We start from the raw sequence: 19,704 nt of genomic DNA, 5'->3' as shown, positions 1-19,704 counted from the left end.
AGCAAACCTTGAACTCTGTGGGCTTCCAATATAAAATGTTTCTCCAACAGTGCTATTGATACCAGCATTGTTCTCTATATTTTCACCATATTAGTTAACATAAGTTAATTCTCACAAGTACAAATGTAGCATTTGGCATACACAGTAGATGTTAAAGATCCAGTTATGCATAAAAAACCCAACTAAAGTTTCTATGAAGACAGCATTATATAATAAACTAGGAACAACAAATAATTCTATCAGTCAGAAAAAACACCCAACATATAACTACATTCTTTTTCAATGAATCACGAGCAGCAATTACTGCTACATAAATGTTCAGTTTTTATACTGACAGCTTCAGCCAATGAAAACATTCCCTTTCAGTCCTCTCCCTGTCACACAGTTTCATACCAATTAGCACTCTGGCATGCCTTCTGCCAACAACACAGTCATTCCAACCACAAACTAACAGCCCTGGCTCCTATCTCTTGCCCTTTGTCCTCACGGGTCCCAGAGAAACAAAAAACACCAAACCGGTGCAGACACACAAAAAAAATGACACCTGTTTCAGATAACAAAACGCCCGAAACATTGAAGCAAGCGGACATTTCCAAAGAGGGGGAAAAAAGTCCAGTGGAAGTTTGCTTCTGGAACAAATTAGAATTTATTCAAACTCAGTAATATTTCTTGTAGATACTTAAAAAGTCCTTTCCAAATCCAGGGGGCTTTTTACGCCCCTCTCCCTTCTAACCACAGTAACCACTGGGATTTCCATCAGCCAGGCTGCATCCTGTACTGAGCAGCCAGATATTTCAACCATCCACACCACACCACAGGCTAGAGCCCTGAAAAACAGAAGGGTGGGGATGGTACGTGTCTCAGAGTGGGACGTTAGGAGTCTGCATACTTGGACAAATGATCGTTCTTTTTTTTTTTTTAATTGGTGATGAGTTACGGTAATCCATCGTCAAGTTTCACCGTTTTATCTGCAGAGACTGAATCGCACATAGAATGAGAAAAAAAAAATTCTGTATTTCTAAACATTTTTATTCTAGTAAAGTATGAAGGTATGCTGAGCACTTCACCGGAGGACTCAGACTCCGGGACCCTTCTCTAGCCTTCCTAAGTGAGGATCTGGCGTGTGTGTGTGTGAACATTTTTAACAGGTTTGAAGAACATGACTGCATCATTTGGGCCTTTTAAAAAAAGTGTTACAGTTCTGACTAACAGAAGAAGCACAGTTTGTAGTGAAGGTGGAGGGGAGAACCGAAGGGCAGCTCCAGTTCAAATTTCAGGCCAAAAACAGAGAGTGCTTTTCTGTCAGAAAATGACAGATAGTCCAAAGTACATCAACATCACTGGAAGTGTACATCGGATAGATCGGTCGGTCAGACGGGATACTGACGGACTTCTGGTGTGAATCTTTTGGTTTAAGCTTAAACAACGTAGTTCTATAAAACTTTTTCAACATTTATTGCAGAAATGTTGTTATACTATTAACAACCCAATTGTTTTAAATTCCTTGATGCCTTGTGGATCTATTAGGAGCTGTTAAACAAGCAGAGGAGAATTGAGAGGTGCCTGTTCCCACTGTCAAGATATCTAAGCCAATCTGTGAGTGTTAAGTGCCTGGCTCATGGAGTCTTTGCCCCCGTTTCCCCTTTTAATAGCCTTGTTTTTCTCAAGTAAAGCTGTGCAAGGTCCCTCCTGGTGATTTTATGCAACCCTTGTGTCAGATTTTTCATATTTTTCTTTCAATTCTTTTTTGACCCATCTGCCTCCCTCCAGAATGATCTCATGTCCAGTGGGTTCTCCAGGGAGCTCCAGAGAGAAAAACAGGGACAGATAACTTTACAACAGCAATTAGTAGCTCTGCCTGTGGGAGAAATCAGCTGGGACGCTTGCATCATTCCAGATCCATGACAAGATCATGCTGATGGTCTGCCCAGTCATGCAGACCCAGACTTTATGGAAAATATAAACTTTGGACATCACGAAGGGACCGTTCTGTTTCTAATATTTACCCTGTTCTCCCATTTGACCTGCCCCCGTCTGATGGCCAAGTGGGAGAACAGGGTAAATATTAGAAAGTACCAATATTTAAACTTTAGGGAAAGCCAGGGCATTAAAACATACTTTGAAGTTGTGAGGATGGAAAACAGGCCCATGCTTTCCTGAGAGGAGGGAAAAGAAATAAACCAGAACTAGTGACTGAAAAACTCCGGGTCAAATCATCATCTTGCCAATTTGTACTCACACCTTGCCGTTTAGTCCCTTCCCATTTACATTTTGTAAACAAACAACATTCATCCATCTACTTAAATTGTTGAGTTTCAGTTTATTTTTCTTTACAGCTAACCATTTTTAATATTTATAATAAACTTTTCCGTATAAATTTCTTTGAATTGTACATTACATTATAAAAGCACATTACTGCTGTTCCCTGAAGTAGAGTAACAAGGTACAACACCAGGTATGGTATGTCGACCATGTGGAGGTGTGAAGTACCACACTTTGGGTTATACCAAGTGAGTAGTATTAAAGACAACTTTGTACACGCTATTTCCATTCATTGAAGGAACTGAATGGAAATAGTAAAACGGGTTGACCGTCCGATCAGGACGTCTTTCCGGCGCCACCCTATGGAGGTTTTCAGGGGGTTTCCAACTGGGAGCAGAGCGTGAGACAGAACCAGAACCTGCTAAAGGGATTATTCCTTCTGGCCAGGGAACGCTGTAGAATTCCCTAAAATGCTTTGAGCAGGGTCATTTGGGAGAGAGTTTGTCTGGGTTTCCTTTCTAGACTTTTAATCTAGGATAACATAAAGAATTGGAGTAAGTAGGAATGTGGTTGGATGGCTTGGTTGACAGATGGATGGATGGATGTTTTTAGGTTATTTTGGTACTAATTCCTCTCTTATGACATAAGGCAGATTTTGACGCTTGATAAAACCTGAAGGTGTTTTCACATCTGATAGTCCGGTAGATTTGGTTCGATTGGGGACCAAAATTGCAACATTTGTTCCACTTTCATCTGGTGTGGTTCACTTTCACACTGCTCTGTGTCAAACTATCCAAACTAATTGGAAAACCTGTTCCCCCCCCTTGCCTGTGGTGGTGCTGCACCAAGGACCACTGAAGGGAACGACAAAACGTCAAAAATCAAAAAGATGATTGTGCCCTTTCCTTCTTCACAAACTGTGAACAAAAACAGAGTGGTGTCAGATTTTAGGGATTGTAGGATTCTCTTTGGCAAAAGATCAAAAGCCATTTCTCCCGCTACTGCTATACTGCATATTTGTTTTAGTTCAGTCCACCCAGAATGCTCTGTTCTCTAATCCGCTTTCTGCTTTTGGAGCGGTTTCTAGTTTGCTTATGAATTTGAACCGTACCAGAGACCAAGGTCTTCAGTTATGCGTTGAATGAACTGGACTTTCTAAACAAATAGACAAGAGTTCGATTAAAGCATACTGAACAGAGCTGGTGTCAAAGAATACCAAAATGAATGAACAACCCCCTACTAGTAGATATGTTAATTAATCGTAAATTACATTGCCGGAGATTATGAGAAAATTGCAGAAATACTTCAATTCACTAGTTGCTGAGGAAAAAAAAAAAAACATTCTCCTGGAAGGTGCAAATTGATATCAGATGGCGCCATTAAAAAACGTGTGTACAAAACAGCCAAGAAGGTGTGAAAGACTAGCATCCAACCGAGCAGTATCCCTGTGAATGCTAGATAATTAGCTAAAGGGCAACGACATGAAACTAAAAGTGACTTAATTTTCAAAAACTGTGTGAGGGTGTTTTTGGAAGAAGATCTGAAGGGATTGTCACGTCTACAATCTTGGAAGTAAAGATTTTTTTTTAGGTTAATGTAACTGAAAACATGTTTTTCTTCTGAAGAAAAAGTCTAATAGATGGCAGGAGAAAAGGACTAAAAAGGCAAGGGCCAACGAGATCTGCCAGGATGACCATAAAACACGAGAACACATGGCTTTGCTTCAGGAATCAGAAAGAGACAAGAACAACATAAGAAAGCCGTGTGTTGTAACTAAGCAGAGTTAAGCATGAAGGGACAAAAATGCTCAAAGCTAGTGTGGACATAAGAGAAAGCCTTGGTCTGCTGATCTCACTGAGCCGATGAACTAGAGAGAACCAGGCTAAGCCAACATCATTCTACAGCTATGTGTTGACCTGCGTTTTAGGGTCTGAGGTCTGAAATGAGTTTTGACCTGAAGCTGGTAGGTTGCTACGATGCAGGGCTACAAACAACCCAGGAGACCGTGACTGAGGTAACTGCACCGTAGGTCTCGAGAAGTGAAGTGTTTACTGATGGGCTTGGAAGGGTTACAATACTGGAAGATGAGGAAGGAATAAAAGTATGAGAAAACGTGGATGGGAACATGACTTGGCTGCAGTTTCAATGGAACGCTGACAACCTGAAAATGGTGACATAGGTCTGATGGCTGGACAAAAAAACCGAAGAAAAAGAGGACTGCTTTGATAAAATCATAATCATTTCTACAATAAGCAATGTGGCTGTGGATTCTGAAATCACATTGAGAATGACTGAAACTAAGTGCATTAGACCAAATACCAGCCAACCAATGGCTCCTGAGTTGTACGTAAGCAATATATAACAAAGATAAGCAACAAAAAAGTCAAGGAATATAGGAAAATATACAGTTATGTGAACAGTGTAGAGGTCAGAGGATAAAGAGACAATGTACTAAAGTACACATCAAGCATGTAGAAAGAGAGAAACCTATAAGGGAGGGTGTGAAAAATAGAGAAATAGCGATGCAGAGGGATCAGATTTGTTTTTGAATCTCCTTAGCATCGAGGGACTAAAGCTAACAGCCCAAGCATTTAAAATTCCACCTGAAAGTGGATTTTTATGGGCTCCAACAACACTTTGCAGGACCATGTAGCCATTAAAGAAATAAAATCCGCGCCCTTATCAGTGTCGCTATTTTTATAACCCTAAAATGTAATTAGGAGTGTTTGCTACAATTTGCTGAGGCGGACACATTGGCTAGGTTTTTATCACCGCGCTTAACGTTAGTTAAGCTGTTTTGGCAACATCGGCGCTTCGTATTTTATCTAGTTTCTCAAATCATGTCCATCTTAAGAACACACTTTTTTATATTGCACAAACACATGATGGAATAACACATGACAGAACGAGCCTGGAATCGCATTCTTCATCCATGATGACATTTGGCTCACTCGGACAATCTTTCATCCAAAACATCCCTGGAAACGCAGAGGTCATTTTTGCCTCGCTGCTAAAAATGAGTTGTGGTATTTCGCTGTGCCGATATGCCAGATTGCCACTCACAGAGTGTGTGAGTGAGAGTGAGGTAAGAGCACAGATTAACCATGGTCGATGATTAATACAACTTGACTTACTGACTTACTGCGAGCAATTATGGCCATGTCTTTTCTCAAGCTTGACTTTCTCACACTCATTGTGGAACACATGGGGGTCCTGGAACATGTGCGTACCACATACACACACGCACACCCTGCACACACATGCCACAGATCACCAGCCCACCCTCCACTCAACCTCAAAACCACATAGGGTTAAATATAATCAATCTTCTTTAACAATGCTGTCAGGGAACTGTCTGAGATCGCTGACAGGAACACTCTGATAGCTGCAGCGCATTGATGAAGGTGTGGGGGTGTGCATGTGTTTGAACCTCTCAGGACAACATTTTAATGCCCTGCTCCAGGCAAACAAATTCCTGTGTGCCATTCAACACATGCAATAGAAGTATATCCACAAGCAAATGAATGTGGCACGATCTTTTTTGTACTATATAGTCACTCTTTTGGAACACTTCTACTGTCTTCCTGTTTTTTGTGTCTTGTAAATCCTATTACACATTCACACTGGATCCATACAGGAATTCTGAATTGTTTCAGGTAACCAAAGAAACAATTTGACGTGATTTCAAAATTAAAAAACTTTCAGATTTTATATCAAATCAAAACCTATGTTTAAAATTTAGAATCTGAATTTCAATTGCATTCAAGATCAACTGTGATTCTTTTGCTAAAAAAACACAACCAACTAATCAAAACCACTCTGATGTGAGCCATCAGAAATCTCCCATCCTCTAGACTATTTTGGAATTGTTTTGGAAATGTGTGCACTACCTGAGGAGACTTGTGGGACCTCCAGCTGTACTGGTGGCTGTGGAGGCTGGCCAGCAGTACGTTCTCATCCGTGTCCACCTGACCAAAGCGCAGCGTCTCATTTGTGTCATTGCAGATCACGTAGTGACTGTACAGCAGCTCCTCTGCGTCTTGGTTCCCATTCTGAGGAACAAAACGATATGAGAGATTGGAGTAAGAACTGCAATGGATAAAGAATGTAGGCGGTAAAACAAAATCTAGGTGCCCTTTCATGCGTTCACATTTTGTCACAAGCCTACATGAAAATTGATTTGTGTAAAATATTAGTTTTTTTTCCCCCCCATTTACGTTGTTGGTAAATAACATCCACCGCTAAAGTGTGTTTGATAAAAGAAACTCTCTCACAGAAAGCCTTAAACAGGCAACTACTCATTTGTTAACTTGCATGCAAAAAGGAGAACTCACTGTCTTGCTATTAAAACACAGATGCAACAAGAAGAGAACAGTGTGTGTCAACTCTCCTGGATTAAATAACACCAAACAACGGCGCCCCATATGACTTAGATTGTAGCTGTTATTTGAGCTCCTACTCAAGACTCCAGTGACCTGATGAGGGTCCCTCTTGCTCCGCTCCCGACACACCAACATAGCTCACATGGCTTCTCGATAATTACCCAAATATGTTAACAAAGAATACGGTAATCTGGCTAGCTCGTTTCTGAAGAGAAAAGCAGAGATGGTTAAGAGAAGCTGGCAGTAAAATCTCAGAGTCTGACTGCCAAGCACGTTCAGGATCCTGGGGTGGTTGATTAGATTGAAAACGGATGGGAAAGTTTACACCACTTAAAGAACAAGTGATGATAGATGTGTGCGTGCGCATGAGAGTTGGAGAGTAAAATATAGGAGGGACAGCTGCAGCAGCGGGTTTAAAGGCATTTCCAGTTTTATTGTGGAAACACTATCTGTGCCTACTTTTGAATGTGACACTGCGATTTACCAACTTCCTGCTGCCATCTTAAGATGCCATTGCTAAGCCCACTCTGAGACCATATCGTCTTTCTCCCCTGATTCACAAGCTAATGTGATACACTTATCAGAAAGCTTCTTTTTATAATCATACTCACTCTTTAAGTATGTAGGGGCTTAAAGGGGATAAACACTAATACGAAGAAACCTAAACACTTGTCTCATAAATCTTGTAAAAGAGCACAAGATGACAGCTTCTTCTTCAGAAACTGTCCTACTACTCGTTACTCTAATCCATCCAGACTCCAACCCTTAGCTGTATGGCCCTTGTAAAAATGGAAAGGTTCAGTAAAATGTCTGGAAAACTGATTGCAAACAATGGTCACCTTATAAGTTGCATGTAAAAAAAAAAAAAAAAACAACAAAAAAACAACAAAAAAAACGACGTTGTGGATGATACGAAAATACCGTAAATGAGAAAATGAACCCAATTCCGATCTACCGAAGATGATACGCTCGTCAAAAAATGGCCCAAGTAGGACATAACTCTGCTAGGGCCAGAAACTCAAGATCTGTGTTCTTTTCTGTCCAGTTGCAAAGAAAAACAAAATTAATGAACCATGGGAAGAACAGAGAAAAATAAAACAAAGCAATAAAATTATCAAGAGGGAAAATTCCTGCTGTCTCGGTTGCATATGGAACAGCCTGTGACTGTTCTGTGAGAAAAGAACATTGTTGAAACACTACTGGGCTATTGTGTGGCTGTCCACCAAAGCCACTTCCCTTGAGTTAGGAACTGGAGGCAGCAAAGACTGAGGCCGGCACTCGGGACGAACAGTTGAAAATGGAGGCATGGGGCCTAAGGGATTGGGGGGCTGGGGACGCACGAGGCCACTGAGTCTGAGGACATGAAGCAAAAAAGTAAAAAATAAAATAAAAAAAGGAAAAATCTGTACCTTTTTACAAAACCTCTGAACCTAATCGTTCTGTCCTCCATCTGAATGAGAACTCAAAGTTTACAGCACTGGAACAGGTCAGCCTTGTGCTGTGATGTTATGGTGTGAATCGTAAATCGATGTTGACAACAAGAATTTGGCTCGAGCAAAATTATGGAAACCGATTTTATTTGAGAACCAAGAGCCGTGTATCGCGGACATATGGAACATTGCTAAGTGATCGTGTGTTCGGATCATAAAAATCTGGGTTTTATGGCTATTTATTGCAATCCCTCTGGAAGAGAGCCATCTCTTCTGTTTGTAGTGGGTCTGTTACGACCATGCCTGGGTTGTAAGGTTGCAGCCAGATTTTAATTGAGGAATCTGCTTTGTTTCAGTGCTGGCCCCCAAGTCGCTCCTCAACCACCCTGCCTGTTAGCCTTGACCCAAAGAAACAGGAGAATTATTGAAAAAAAAAAAGTATCTTTGTAAGACAAAGACTTTTATCATGTCTGACTACAACTGAATAAATAAATGGACCATTTATTTAAAAAAATGGTGCTCATCAGTTAAGATTGTGCACATTGTTTCTGCTGAGCTGCACCCCTACAAGATGTCACAGCAACAACAGAATAAACAAAAACTCTTATGAAATTAAACATTTTACTTATTATTTTAAAAATAGATTGGCCAATACAGTATATAGTAATTCAGCTTTTTTTTTTTTCAGACCGTCAGAAAGAATCAAACTGGATTCATCTCATTTACAGCTGAAATTTATGTATCAGAGATTGGTGGGGACTGTGTCAGCGCTGGAGGCTAGCCTTTGTTTCAACAAAAATAGTAAGCTGCAAAATGCGCCACACACTCAAAATGAGCCTCAAATGGCCTTTTACTTTATTATTAGCAACAGCCTTAAGTTATTTATGACTTAAATAACTGGCATAAATAGGGAACAATGACTTGTGCTATGATGACGCCACGGATCAAACCTGACAAGTCGGTAAACAGTCAGACAGTCTTCAGTGATGTCCCTGAGTGAAAACCAAAGTAATAAACCACGAGCCAGAGCAATAATTTCATGGTGTATTTTTATACAGCTTGTTTAATTTTATTTTCCACAGGTAAAAAGATCACAGCTGTTTTTAGAAAAACATGAGCTATTGCTTTTTTTTTTTCTTTCCTTCACCTGGCACTGAGTGTCTACATGCATGTAAAATCATGAGAACCTCGTGTCTCCAGAGGCCAGTATATGAGTCAGCACAGCTACGCAAAGAGAGCCATGATACGGGATCTAAAGCATGTCTGTGCGTGTGTTGGTGAGTGTGAGTGTGTTGGTGGAAGTGTGTACAGAGAACAAACATCTGGGTGGGGAACCAGGCCCAGATGAAGTCTTGGCAGGTGTCACCACTCAAGTTTTACCATGTTTTTGTGGGCATCACTTCACACACAAGTATCCTGGCTACCAGAAACAGTGCTGAGAGCTGAGATCTGGGAAATGATGAGGACCAAACACTGGTATCCTCTTAGTCACAATTTACACCAAACAGAAAGGCAATTCCCTTCTGAAAACTTTATTGCCGCTGGCGTACAACCTGAACCAGTCTCATGGAATCCGCTCTGTTTGTCAAATTAACTCATATTTCATCTGGGACAAAAGGCAGGCTTTTACCATATTCTCTGGATGTGCACACATTTCTGAGTGATTTCCAATGCTCTCTCTTAATAGTTGTTAACTCCATGGGGAGTTGTTTATAACAAAATAGACATAAAGCAAATGTTTCCCTGGCTTTCTGAGGGATTCCAAAACATGAATCGAAAAGGGATACAGTTGAGAATTAACTTTGAACAAGAAAAAACAAATCAGTGATTATTTAATCACTTTAGGCAAACATCCTTATGCAACAATGGCGAGCTAAGTCAAAAAATGACTATTTTACTTTTGGTAATTATTTTTTTCTTAGATTTATAAACTGTAATATTGATTGAAAATGAAAAGAGCCACAGCTGAGTGACTGACTTGGTGAGGCAAGGTTGGACAGTGAATTTATGTTTTTTTAATTTCTGAAATGTTTCAATAAATGTAACAAATGTTTCTCCTTCAAAGCCCCAATCTGGTGCGCACTGCTTACACTGGGTACACCAGTTTTTTGCTCCCTTTGACTAAGCAAGTTTCAAAACAAACATGGTGGATAAAGCACATGACATGAGCATTGCATTTTTCCAAGTTTTTTAAATGCAGATATGGTCTAAATTATGAGAGCAGTTCAGATTAGAAGATGAGAACAGGAGGTTTCGGTATTTCTGTGAACCACAGCAGCAAAGGTGTGATGCATGAGCTCCTGACGAAGAGAGAAATTTCAGGGCTTCTGGTGAGCTGACATAGAGAACCAATTCATGGTCGATTTTTGTAAAGATGATGAACAGAGTGAAAATTGGCAGGTTGTATGTCTGGAACATTTTCCTACAGAATAAATGTTAGTGGGAATCTGTTAGACGTCTGACTGTATCAATTGCACTTCACCCCATTTTAAACACTTTTAATTGTGTAGATAAAATCTACATGAATCAGTAGTAGATCTCTAGACTCCACCATCCCCCCATACATCTGCTGTCTGCCACTTATCCTTGCAGGGTAGTAAACTATCTCCAGTGATCATTGGGCGACAGGCAGGGTTCACCCTGGACAGATCGCCAGTCCATCTCAGGGCAACACAGAGACACACAGGTCAAACAACCATGAACACACACTCACCCCTAAGAACAACTTCAGAGAGACCATTTAACCTAACAGTCATGTTTTTTGAACTGTGGTAGGAAACCGGACAGGACCCACACATGTACAAGAACATATCCAACTTTATCAACTCAGTAAAAATCATAACACATGATTAATGTACCTGCTTTTAAAAACTGTTGACTTGTGATAGTACATTTGGTCAGTATAGATGGTTGTATTTTACTTTTTTTCTCCATTTTGTTGTATCCTTCTCTTTTCTGCTATGATATTCTGTTGGATGATGTCTTGATGTTTTCTGAACTGGACGCTGTTGACAATGAAAATTTGTTCTCAATCAACTTACCTGGTGAAATAGCTAAAAAATAAAAAAACATTAAAAAAATGTGGCAAACTTCTTTTTCTTATCTGAATCTTGGCTTTGGCTTTATTGACATAGTTCATTTCCACCCATGGAGAGATGTTTTGTGAAGTGTACCTGTTGCCAGCTGAGCAGTGCAGTGTCCACAGTATGGATGGCATACTGGCTAATGTTGAGGAACATGGGATCCACAAACACATTGACAGTTAAAGAGCTGTTCTGGGGACAGCTGATGGCAGTGGCCTGTCCCTAAAAAAAGGACACATCAAATTACGTTTCAAATCAGTATATCTTCATTTTTAGCAGAATAATTAAAACATGCGAGCAGAGTTTTGGTAAGCCAACCTGCAGTGCACAGGACTGGAGCAGCTGCAGGTGGGTTAGGTTTCGATACTCCAGCAGTCTGCAGTCCAGCCGGGTGGAAAAGCTCGTCTCCTGACAGTGACGAGGTCCGTTGCTCCACTGGCGCATGAACACCTGGGGCTCCCGAGAACCAATCACCATGAACTCCTGTTCTTGAGGTAACTTCCTGTCTGGCAGGAAGGGATGAAGTTTCCTTGATGCAACTGGATGAAGGAAAAAACATTTCTAATTAAAGATGATCAAACACAAATGTGTCAATAGTCCATAAATTAATGAAAATTATTTACATGTCACCAAATAAATAAAAATGTGAATGAATTGGACTGACTACCCATCGAGACTCAAACTTCAAAGGTTGTACTCTGGGGGAACAGAATGGCTCTTAGCCAACTGAATGTCTATTCTCCACATGTGCATTAGATTTGGATTTATTCTCTGCAACCTAAAGGAATCATACTAAAATACCAGTCATGTTTTTAGATTTGTTTTCCTTGTCATCAGGTTGGAATCTATGTGATCAAAAAATATACATATATCAATCAATCAACTTTATTTGCATATCACATTTCAGTAACAAGGCAGCTCAAAGTGCTTTACATCATAAAAACACAAGAATAAGAAGCCACAAAAAGAGAAACCAGTGACAAAGATTAGATTATGACCAGTGCTATCATCGATACATGTCGAATATGTTGGTCAATGTTCCATTTATTATCCATGCTGTCTTATATTTATCTTTGTTTAAAATCCTAAAAATAGAAATAAGATGCTGTTTTAAAAAGAAAAAGAATTCATGCGACATGAGCGGCTGTAGACGAAGTTTACTCGGCTGTCATGAGAGCAAAATGGCTCTTTAGGTTGTAGAGCCCTGATCTAGACAGCCAATCAGAAGGATTCAATGTACAGTCCCTGCCTACAGTATTCATATCCTTTGAACTTCTTTCGATATTTTTTCGCGTTCCAACCACAAATGTTATTGAAATTTTATGTTACAGAACAACACAAGCATGGGGCACACCTTTACAAATAAAGATAAATATACTATGTTTTACAAAACTTATTGCAAAGTAAGTTTGGTACAGTGTATGTCATTTAAATCTCTTTCCTGGGTGAACACTTTGAAGAAGCACCCGTCACTAAAATTACAGCTGTAAGTCATTTGCAGTAAGTCTCTACCAGCTTTGAAAATTCTCCCCATTATCTCTGCAAAAAAGCTCCAGCTCATTTAGATTGTATGGAGGACATCCATACACATCAGTTTTCAAGTCTTGCCACCGATACTTATTTGTATTTAGAAATGGACTATGACTTTTATTTAAATCACCAACATGTTTAGCGTTACTGTCTCTACTTCAGCCCTGGTATCAAGTGTACCAGGATCCCTGGAAAAAACGTTTTCTCCATCCATTTTCCTGACAGTCTGGTTGGAAGATGACAACATGTAAAAAAGCTCAGCAGGCGTCAATACTTCAGGAAAGCACTCCCCTGTTGCAGATTGTTTTAAACTTTAATTCAGATAATAAAGTCTAAATGACCAACATGTTGTGAAAGCAACTCTTTCCGCAGGTTTGTACACTTAGGGTCCATTTTCAGGTGACACATGAGACCTTGTGATGCAGTGCTGTTTGTTGCAGCCTACCTGTTCCCAGCTGCTCCAGGTGGTGGCAGAGGTGAACTTCCAGCTGCGCTAGCTGCAAGGACACGCCCAGCGACGGGACGAACCAGGGAGCGAAACAGGAGTCCACACGGGTGCAGGCTGCCAACGCAATGGGGGACACCAGCTGATCACACGGGAGCTGGGAGCCACACTCACTGTCCGAACTGGAGGAGAGAAATGTTTCAATAGAACAGCTCATCAGAACGATGACGATGCTAATAATCAACATGAACATTGTTTTAAGTGAATAACTCCATAGTATTGATAAAAGAAGAACCAGTTCAACTTGCAGATTCTTTCATTTATAACCAAACATTTTCTTAGTAGCAGTGGAATCAGTTTTAAGGAATTATTAAAGATCATATATTTTGCTGAAAAGTTACTTTTAAGTTAATTTTTTTTATTTTATTTTGACTGTACTAAGATATTTGGACTAGAAACTAGACCAAAAATACTTGGTAAGACTTAATACTGAAACTGTTGGAGATTTTTCCAAAAAGACTAATATGTATATATACCCACATTGGTTCATCCAATAAAAGAAGATGGAAAAAATAACATTCATATATCTTTCAAAAAACTGTGTGAAACAGTGACATAAATCCATTCTGAGATAAACACCAGGACTTTTCAGGAAACCTGGAATGAAGGAGACAATAACGCAGAGAGGGCCTCCTCACTGTCCAGGGCTGTTAGGTAAGTTATTACAGCCACAGTTTCCAGGAAAAGCCCTCGGTGGACATTAATTGCATGTCATGGTTGATGATGTTGAAGTGGAAGTAATTGAAACGAATGACCATTTGCTCTATAATTTGCTGCTACCATGATCCACTTTGAGAGGAAAACTCTCAAGAAGTGAAAAATGTGGGTCCAACGGAGCGCTCCTTAAAAAGATAACCATCATATGTTGACAATTTTCATTACTTCCAGTTGGCGGGCCAGCCAAGTTATTTTTCTGGTGGAAACTGAAGTATGGCAGATGAAATGAGAGAGTAAGGAAAGTGGAATCACTTTTGATCAAAAAAGACAAATAATTTAAACATAAAGGAAATGTAGTGTTTGGGGTATGATTGTAATTAAATACAGATGTTTGTTTTACTATACGGTCCTTAAGAGAGTTCTGTTTCTTCTTTTAGATATTTTTTTTCCTTTTCTGAAGTTGTCTAAATCCCACAGAATGTGGGGCTTGGTGCTTATTTTTCCACAAAAAGTTTCTCTAAATCCCAAAAGGAACCAAAAATGGACAAAGAAATAAAAAAGAATGAAGTAAGATAAAAATAAATAAATATAAAACGAAGGAGAAAATGGCAGACCAACATATTTCAGAAAATCGTCTAAACCCCAGAAGGCGAAGGGAGACACAGGAGAGGCGGGTGGAGAAACCAGTGGCAGCGAGAAGACTGAAGTCAGAGCATGCTCTGTGAAGTGTTAGAGTTTGGTCAGACCTGGCCCAGCCCAAACTGGGCTAAGAATGGCCTAACAGCTCACGGGCCAACCTGAAGGGGGCTTGACTCGTGCTTCCCCTGAGCTTCCCCTCGATTAGATACACTCAAGGTAAGCAGGAAGGAATCCGGATGGGCCCTGACAGGCACTTGGTGTGCTGGGAAATCTCATTAGGCCTATCTGAACGCCTTCCAAGCCCGCTCCCTGCTCCTGCACACCAGATGTGGGGCGAGGGACACATTTTAGATCTTTGTGCTCTGCAGTCTGGGAGCACTCTGCCTCTGTTTTTACTCACACCCGATGGGAACGGAGACTGCAGATCCACACACATACTTGATGTACGTTCCAATAAGGTTGTTGTATGTATTTAAAATCAGCTAGAAGTGCACAGAGTAAATATGTTTGTGCTCTAATGAGGCCCTTTTCTAATCTCATCTCCTCCTGCTTCTACCAGGGGCGTAACAAGATCTTGACCCATGAAATCTCACAATATTACAAAACCATTAAGCAGTACGTAATTTTCACGAAAAAAACCAGATTTTTTTCATGAAAAAATCTGTTTTTTGTTTGTTTGTTTTTTTTACATATTTGTTAACATGATCATGTGATAATACAAGATAGATATGTGAAAAAAATTGAGCTTATCTGCCATCTCCCAGTATTAACTGCAGAAATCCATCACTCAGTCAGAAATGACCACTCAGAGCCAGGAGGAGGGTCTTAGCGCTGTCAATCACTCTCGTAGCACATTTTTCTGTGCTACGCTACAGATGCTCCCCTTCAACAAAGTCTGACATGAATGCTAAGGCCAGTCAGCATAGCAACCGATGACAGTATACCTGGAACAGTAAGTTGGTTTTCCTGTATGCTGCACATTTAGCAGCATACAGGAGGTAGATTGACACACTCCTCCTGGCTCTGATTGGTTGTTTTTGATCAGGAGGGATGCATTTTTGCAGACCAGATTATTAGCACTGGGAGGAAGTAGAGGGGGTCGATCTTTTCACAAATTATCTGTCTAATATTATACTGTTACGACATGGTGACAGTTTTAACGTATGGAAAAAAACCGTTATTTGTAAATGTTAGATAGTGAAATTTTAAGCTTGACAATGTTTGACACCATTGTTCTGAAGTAAGAAAGCAAGGAGGTCCCGATTTGATTATTAAAGGCAACGCTGTGTTCCAAGCAGCCCTCACAGGCCTGTACAACCAATGAGCTTTGGAGCCCGTTCCGGTTCCTGAACGTGTTTTCCAGCAGATGTCACAACTTTTCTGGTAAAACAGAAGTTTGCCTCACCTCTGCTCATCTCCTCCTTCTCCGTTGTGGTTGAGCACGATCCTCCAGAGGTCTGAGGCCACCAGCTCCTTCTGCTGATCAGTGAGGCTGAGGCTGGGCAGCTGCAGCTGGCAGGAACAGCTTTCTGACAGGCTGAACTCCCTGTAAGGGACAAAAGCTTGCTGGAGCTCGTCCCAGTACTCCAGACTGCATGGTACCTAAAAGAAATGACACAGTCATTTACACAACTTCCAAAAGTAACTTCTACATATGCATCTTATTTAGAGGCTTCGTTTTCTGTTTATGTCAAGATTGGCATCTGGTCTGTGGTTAACTTTATTGCGTGATTAAATATTTTTTTAAATGTCTTATTCTTCTCAGGACTACCTTTCATGAAATAATAATAATGATAATAAAAAAAAAGAATTCCCAATTTAATAAAGAACTTAAGTAGAATGTGGAAAAGGAGTGTCCAAACAACGGCTGCTGCCTGGAAAAGTGCTCTGTCATATCACAGGTTGCTCACTCAATGGTTTTGACTAGATTTCAACATCCATTATATGAGCAGAACACATAATCACTTAAGCATGATGGTCAATCCTAGTTCTTCCTGTTCCCTTTTGCCTTCCAAACAAACAAAAAAAAAAATTAAAATGGACAGTGTAGAGATTCAGGTATTCGTTTTTGGAGAACACAAAGATGCTCGACTGTGATTTTCTTTTGTTTCTCAACAACTGTCCCAGTTCTAAACTCAGTGATAATTCTAAATGTTTAACACCAAACACACATTCAAAGTGTTACTCTTCCCACCTGACGTCTGTTATTTATCGTCAGATTGAAAGAGAACTAAACTAAATACTCTTACACCAGTTAATCGCACAGATGTTTTCATCTGCACCCTGGCTATGTCTACTAAACAATCATGATGTACGGAAAACTAGGACTCAGACCAAATTACTCATTTCAAACCAACAGGTTTCTATAACAATCTTTGGTGGAACCATTGTTACTCACCAGGAACAAGTGATTTTCTTGAACTCTTGGAGTTACACAATGATTAAGAAAAACTGTAGTGGACTTCAAAACCTCAAACACAGATGCTTTTAGGACTCTAACAGGAATAGGTGAGGATTTTTAGAATGACAATATAGCTGATAATATCTTATATGCAGCAGATAACTTTCCTAAAATCCAGATTAGGAAACATATGCTGACAGCTTACAGGTATCATACGGAACCCCTTAGGGGACATGGAGGATTTTTTTTTCTTTTGCGTTAGGGCAACCCTAACCCGTTGTGAAATATTTGAAGTTTTGTATCTTTTTCTTTAGGATAGAGATGCACCACAAACCTATGAACAGAAACTTTCTGTAAGAAAAAATACATCCAAACTATTTGGATTATTTTTGAGTTATTATCACGGGGTTATTATCACCAAAGAATTAAGAATATACACTGCTCAAAAAAATAAAGGGAACACTTAAACAACACAACATAACTCCAAGTAAATCAAACTTCTGTGAAATCAAACTGTCCACTTAGGAAGCAACACTGATTGACAATCAATTTCACCTGCTGTTGTGCAAATGGAATAGACAACAGGTGGAAATTATTGGCAATTAGCAAGGCACACTCAATAAAGGAGTGGTTCTGCAGTTGGGACCACAGACCACTTCTCAGTACCTATGCTGTCTGGCTGATGTTTTGGTCAGTTTTGAATGTTGGTGGTGCTTTCACACTCGTGGTAGCATGAGACGGACTCCACAACCCACACAAGTGGCTCAGGTAGTGCAGCTCATCCAGGATGGCACATCAATGCGAGCTGTGGCAAGAAGGTTTGCTGTGTCTGTCAGCGTAGTGTCCAGAGGCTGGAGGCGCTACCAGGAGACAGGCCAGTACACCAGGAGACGTGGAGGAGGCCGTAGGAGGGCAACAACCCAGCAGCAGGACCGCTACCTCCGCCTTTGTGCAAGAAGGAACAGGAGGAGCACTGCCAGAGCCCTGCAAAATGACCTCCAGCAGGCCACAAATGTGCATGTGTCTGCACAAACGGTTAGAAACCGACTCCATGAGGATGGTATGAGGGCCCGACGTCCACAGATGGGGGTTGTGCTCACAGCCCAACACCGTGCAGGACGCTTGGCATTTGCCAGAGAACACCAGGATTGGCAAATTCGCCACTGGTGCCTTGTGCTCTTCACAGATGAAAGCAGGTTCACACTGAGCACATGTGACAGACGTGACAGAGTCTGGAGACGCCGTGGAGAGCGGTCTGTTGCCTGCAACATCCTTCAGCATGACCGGTTTGGCAGTGGGTCAGTAATGGTGAGGGGTGGCATTTCTTTGGAGGGCCGCACAGCCCTCCATGTGCCCCTCCATGAGCCTGACTGCCATTAGGTACCGAGATGAGATCCTCAGACCCCTTGTGAGACCATATGCTGGTGCGGTTGGCCCTGGGTTCCTCCTAATGCAGGACAATGCTAGACCTCATGTGGCTGGAGTGTGTCAGCAGTTCCTGCAAGATGAAGGCATTGAAGCTATGGACTGGCCAGCCCGTTCCCCAGACCTGAATCCGATTGAGCACATCTGGGACATCATGTCTCGCTCCATCCACCAACGTCACGTTGCACCACAGACTGTCCAGGAGTTGGCGGATGCTTTAGTCCAGGTCTGGGAGGAGATCCCTCAGGAGACCATCCGCCACCTCATCAGGAGCATGCCCAGGCGTTGTAGGGAGGTCATACAGGCACGTGGAGGCCACACACAATACTGAGCCTCATTTTGACTTGTTTTAAGGACATTACATTAAAGTTGGATCAGCGTGTAGTGTTATTTCACTTTAATTTTGTGTGTGGCTCCAAATCCAGGCCTCCATTGGTTAATAAATTTGATTTCCATTGATGATTTTTGTGTGATTTTGTTGTCAGCACATTCAACTTTGTACAGAACAAAGTATTCAATGAGAATATTTCTTTCATTCAGATCTAGGATGTGTTATTTGAGTGTTCCCTTTATGTTTTTGAGCAGTGTATAAACATGGGGCGTGCTGTGGTGGCGCAGGGGGTTAGCACGCCCCACGTTTGGAGGCCTTAGTCCTCGACGCGGATGTCGCGGGTTCGACTCCCGGTCCCGACGACCTTTACCGCATGTCTTCCCCCCTCTCCTCACCCTCCTTCCTGTCTGCCTACTGTACAAAAAAATACGAGCCACTAGCGCCGCAAAAACTCTTCGGAGAAAAAAAAAGGAAAAAAAAAAAAGAATATATAAACATGTTTTCACCGAGACTCTTTAACGTGTATATATTTTAAACTTTAAATTGTCATTTGTGACTGTATACAGAATAGGCCGACAATATTGCAGCAAGCAATATTTGGTTATTGCGAGGGAATGCAAAACATTTGCGAGGCAACGCAAAAATAAAATTTTTCTCCATGTCCCTTAGGGGCCTCCGTAGTATCACTCCCAGACATTAGAAATTGGGTTGGGCGTGCCATGGTGGCGTAGGGGTTAGCGCGACCCGTATTTGGAGGCCTTGAGTCCTCGACGCGGCCGTAGCGGGTTCGACTCCCAGACCCGACAACATTTGCCGCATGTCTTCCCCCCTCTCCTTCCCTGTTTCCTGTCAGCCTACTATCACATAAGGGACACTAGAGCCCACAAAAGACCCCCTGGAGGGGAAAAAAAAAAAAAGAAATTGGGCAAAATCAGATCCAACTGATTGAAACCTCAACAAAGTCCAGACTCCAGCAAGCAATTGTATCTAAATATCAGTCCAGACCTTCTGTATGAAGTATAGCGGAGAGCAAGAGACTGGTTTTTACAAGGCTAGTCC

At 41.1% G+C, this 19,704-nt stretch overlaps 1 protein-coding gene across 3 annotated transcripts in view; it reads right to left on the bottom strand.

Moving 5' to 3' along the window:
* vps13b (vacuolar protein sorting 13 homolog B) overlaps nt 1-19,704 on the bottom strand; it is a 304,956-nt gene that overhangs the window by 47,427 nt on the left and 237,825 nt on the right. For all 3 annotated transcript variants that reach the window (XM_032557919.1, XM_032557917.1, XM_032557918.1), the window contains 5 exons: nt 15,894-16,090; nt 13,133-13,314; nt 11,476-11,696; nt 11,248-11,379; nt 6,153-6,314 (listed from right to left, as the gene is read on the bottom strand). In XM_032557919.1, the coding sequence (XP_032413810.1) occupies nt 6,153-6,314; nt 11,248-11,379; nt 11,476-11,696; nt 13,133-13,314; nt 15,894-16,090 (894 nt within the window). The remainder of the gene's footprint in view (nt 1-6,152; nt 6,315-11,247; nt 11,380-11,475; nt 11,697-13,132; nt 13,315-15,893; nt 16,091-19,704) is intronic.

The sequence above is a fragment of the Xiphophorus hellerii genome, chromosome 3, assembly GCF_003331165.1.
Source record: "Xiphophorus hellerii strain 12219 chromosome 3, Xiphophorus_hellerii-4.1, whole genome shotgun sequence".
Lineage (NCBI taxonomy): Eukaryota > Metazoa > Chordata > Actinopteri > Cyprinodontiformes > Poeciliidae > Xiphophorus > Xiphophorus hellerii.
The sequence above is the reverse complement of the archived record's forward strand: the minus strand, read 5'-3'. Positions and strand labels throughout refer to the sequence as shown.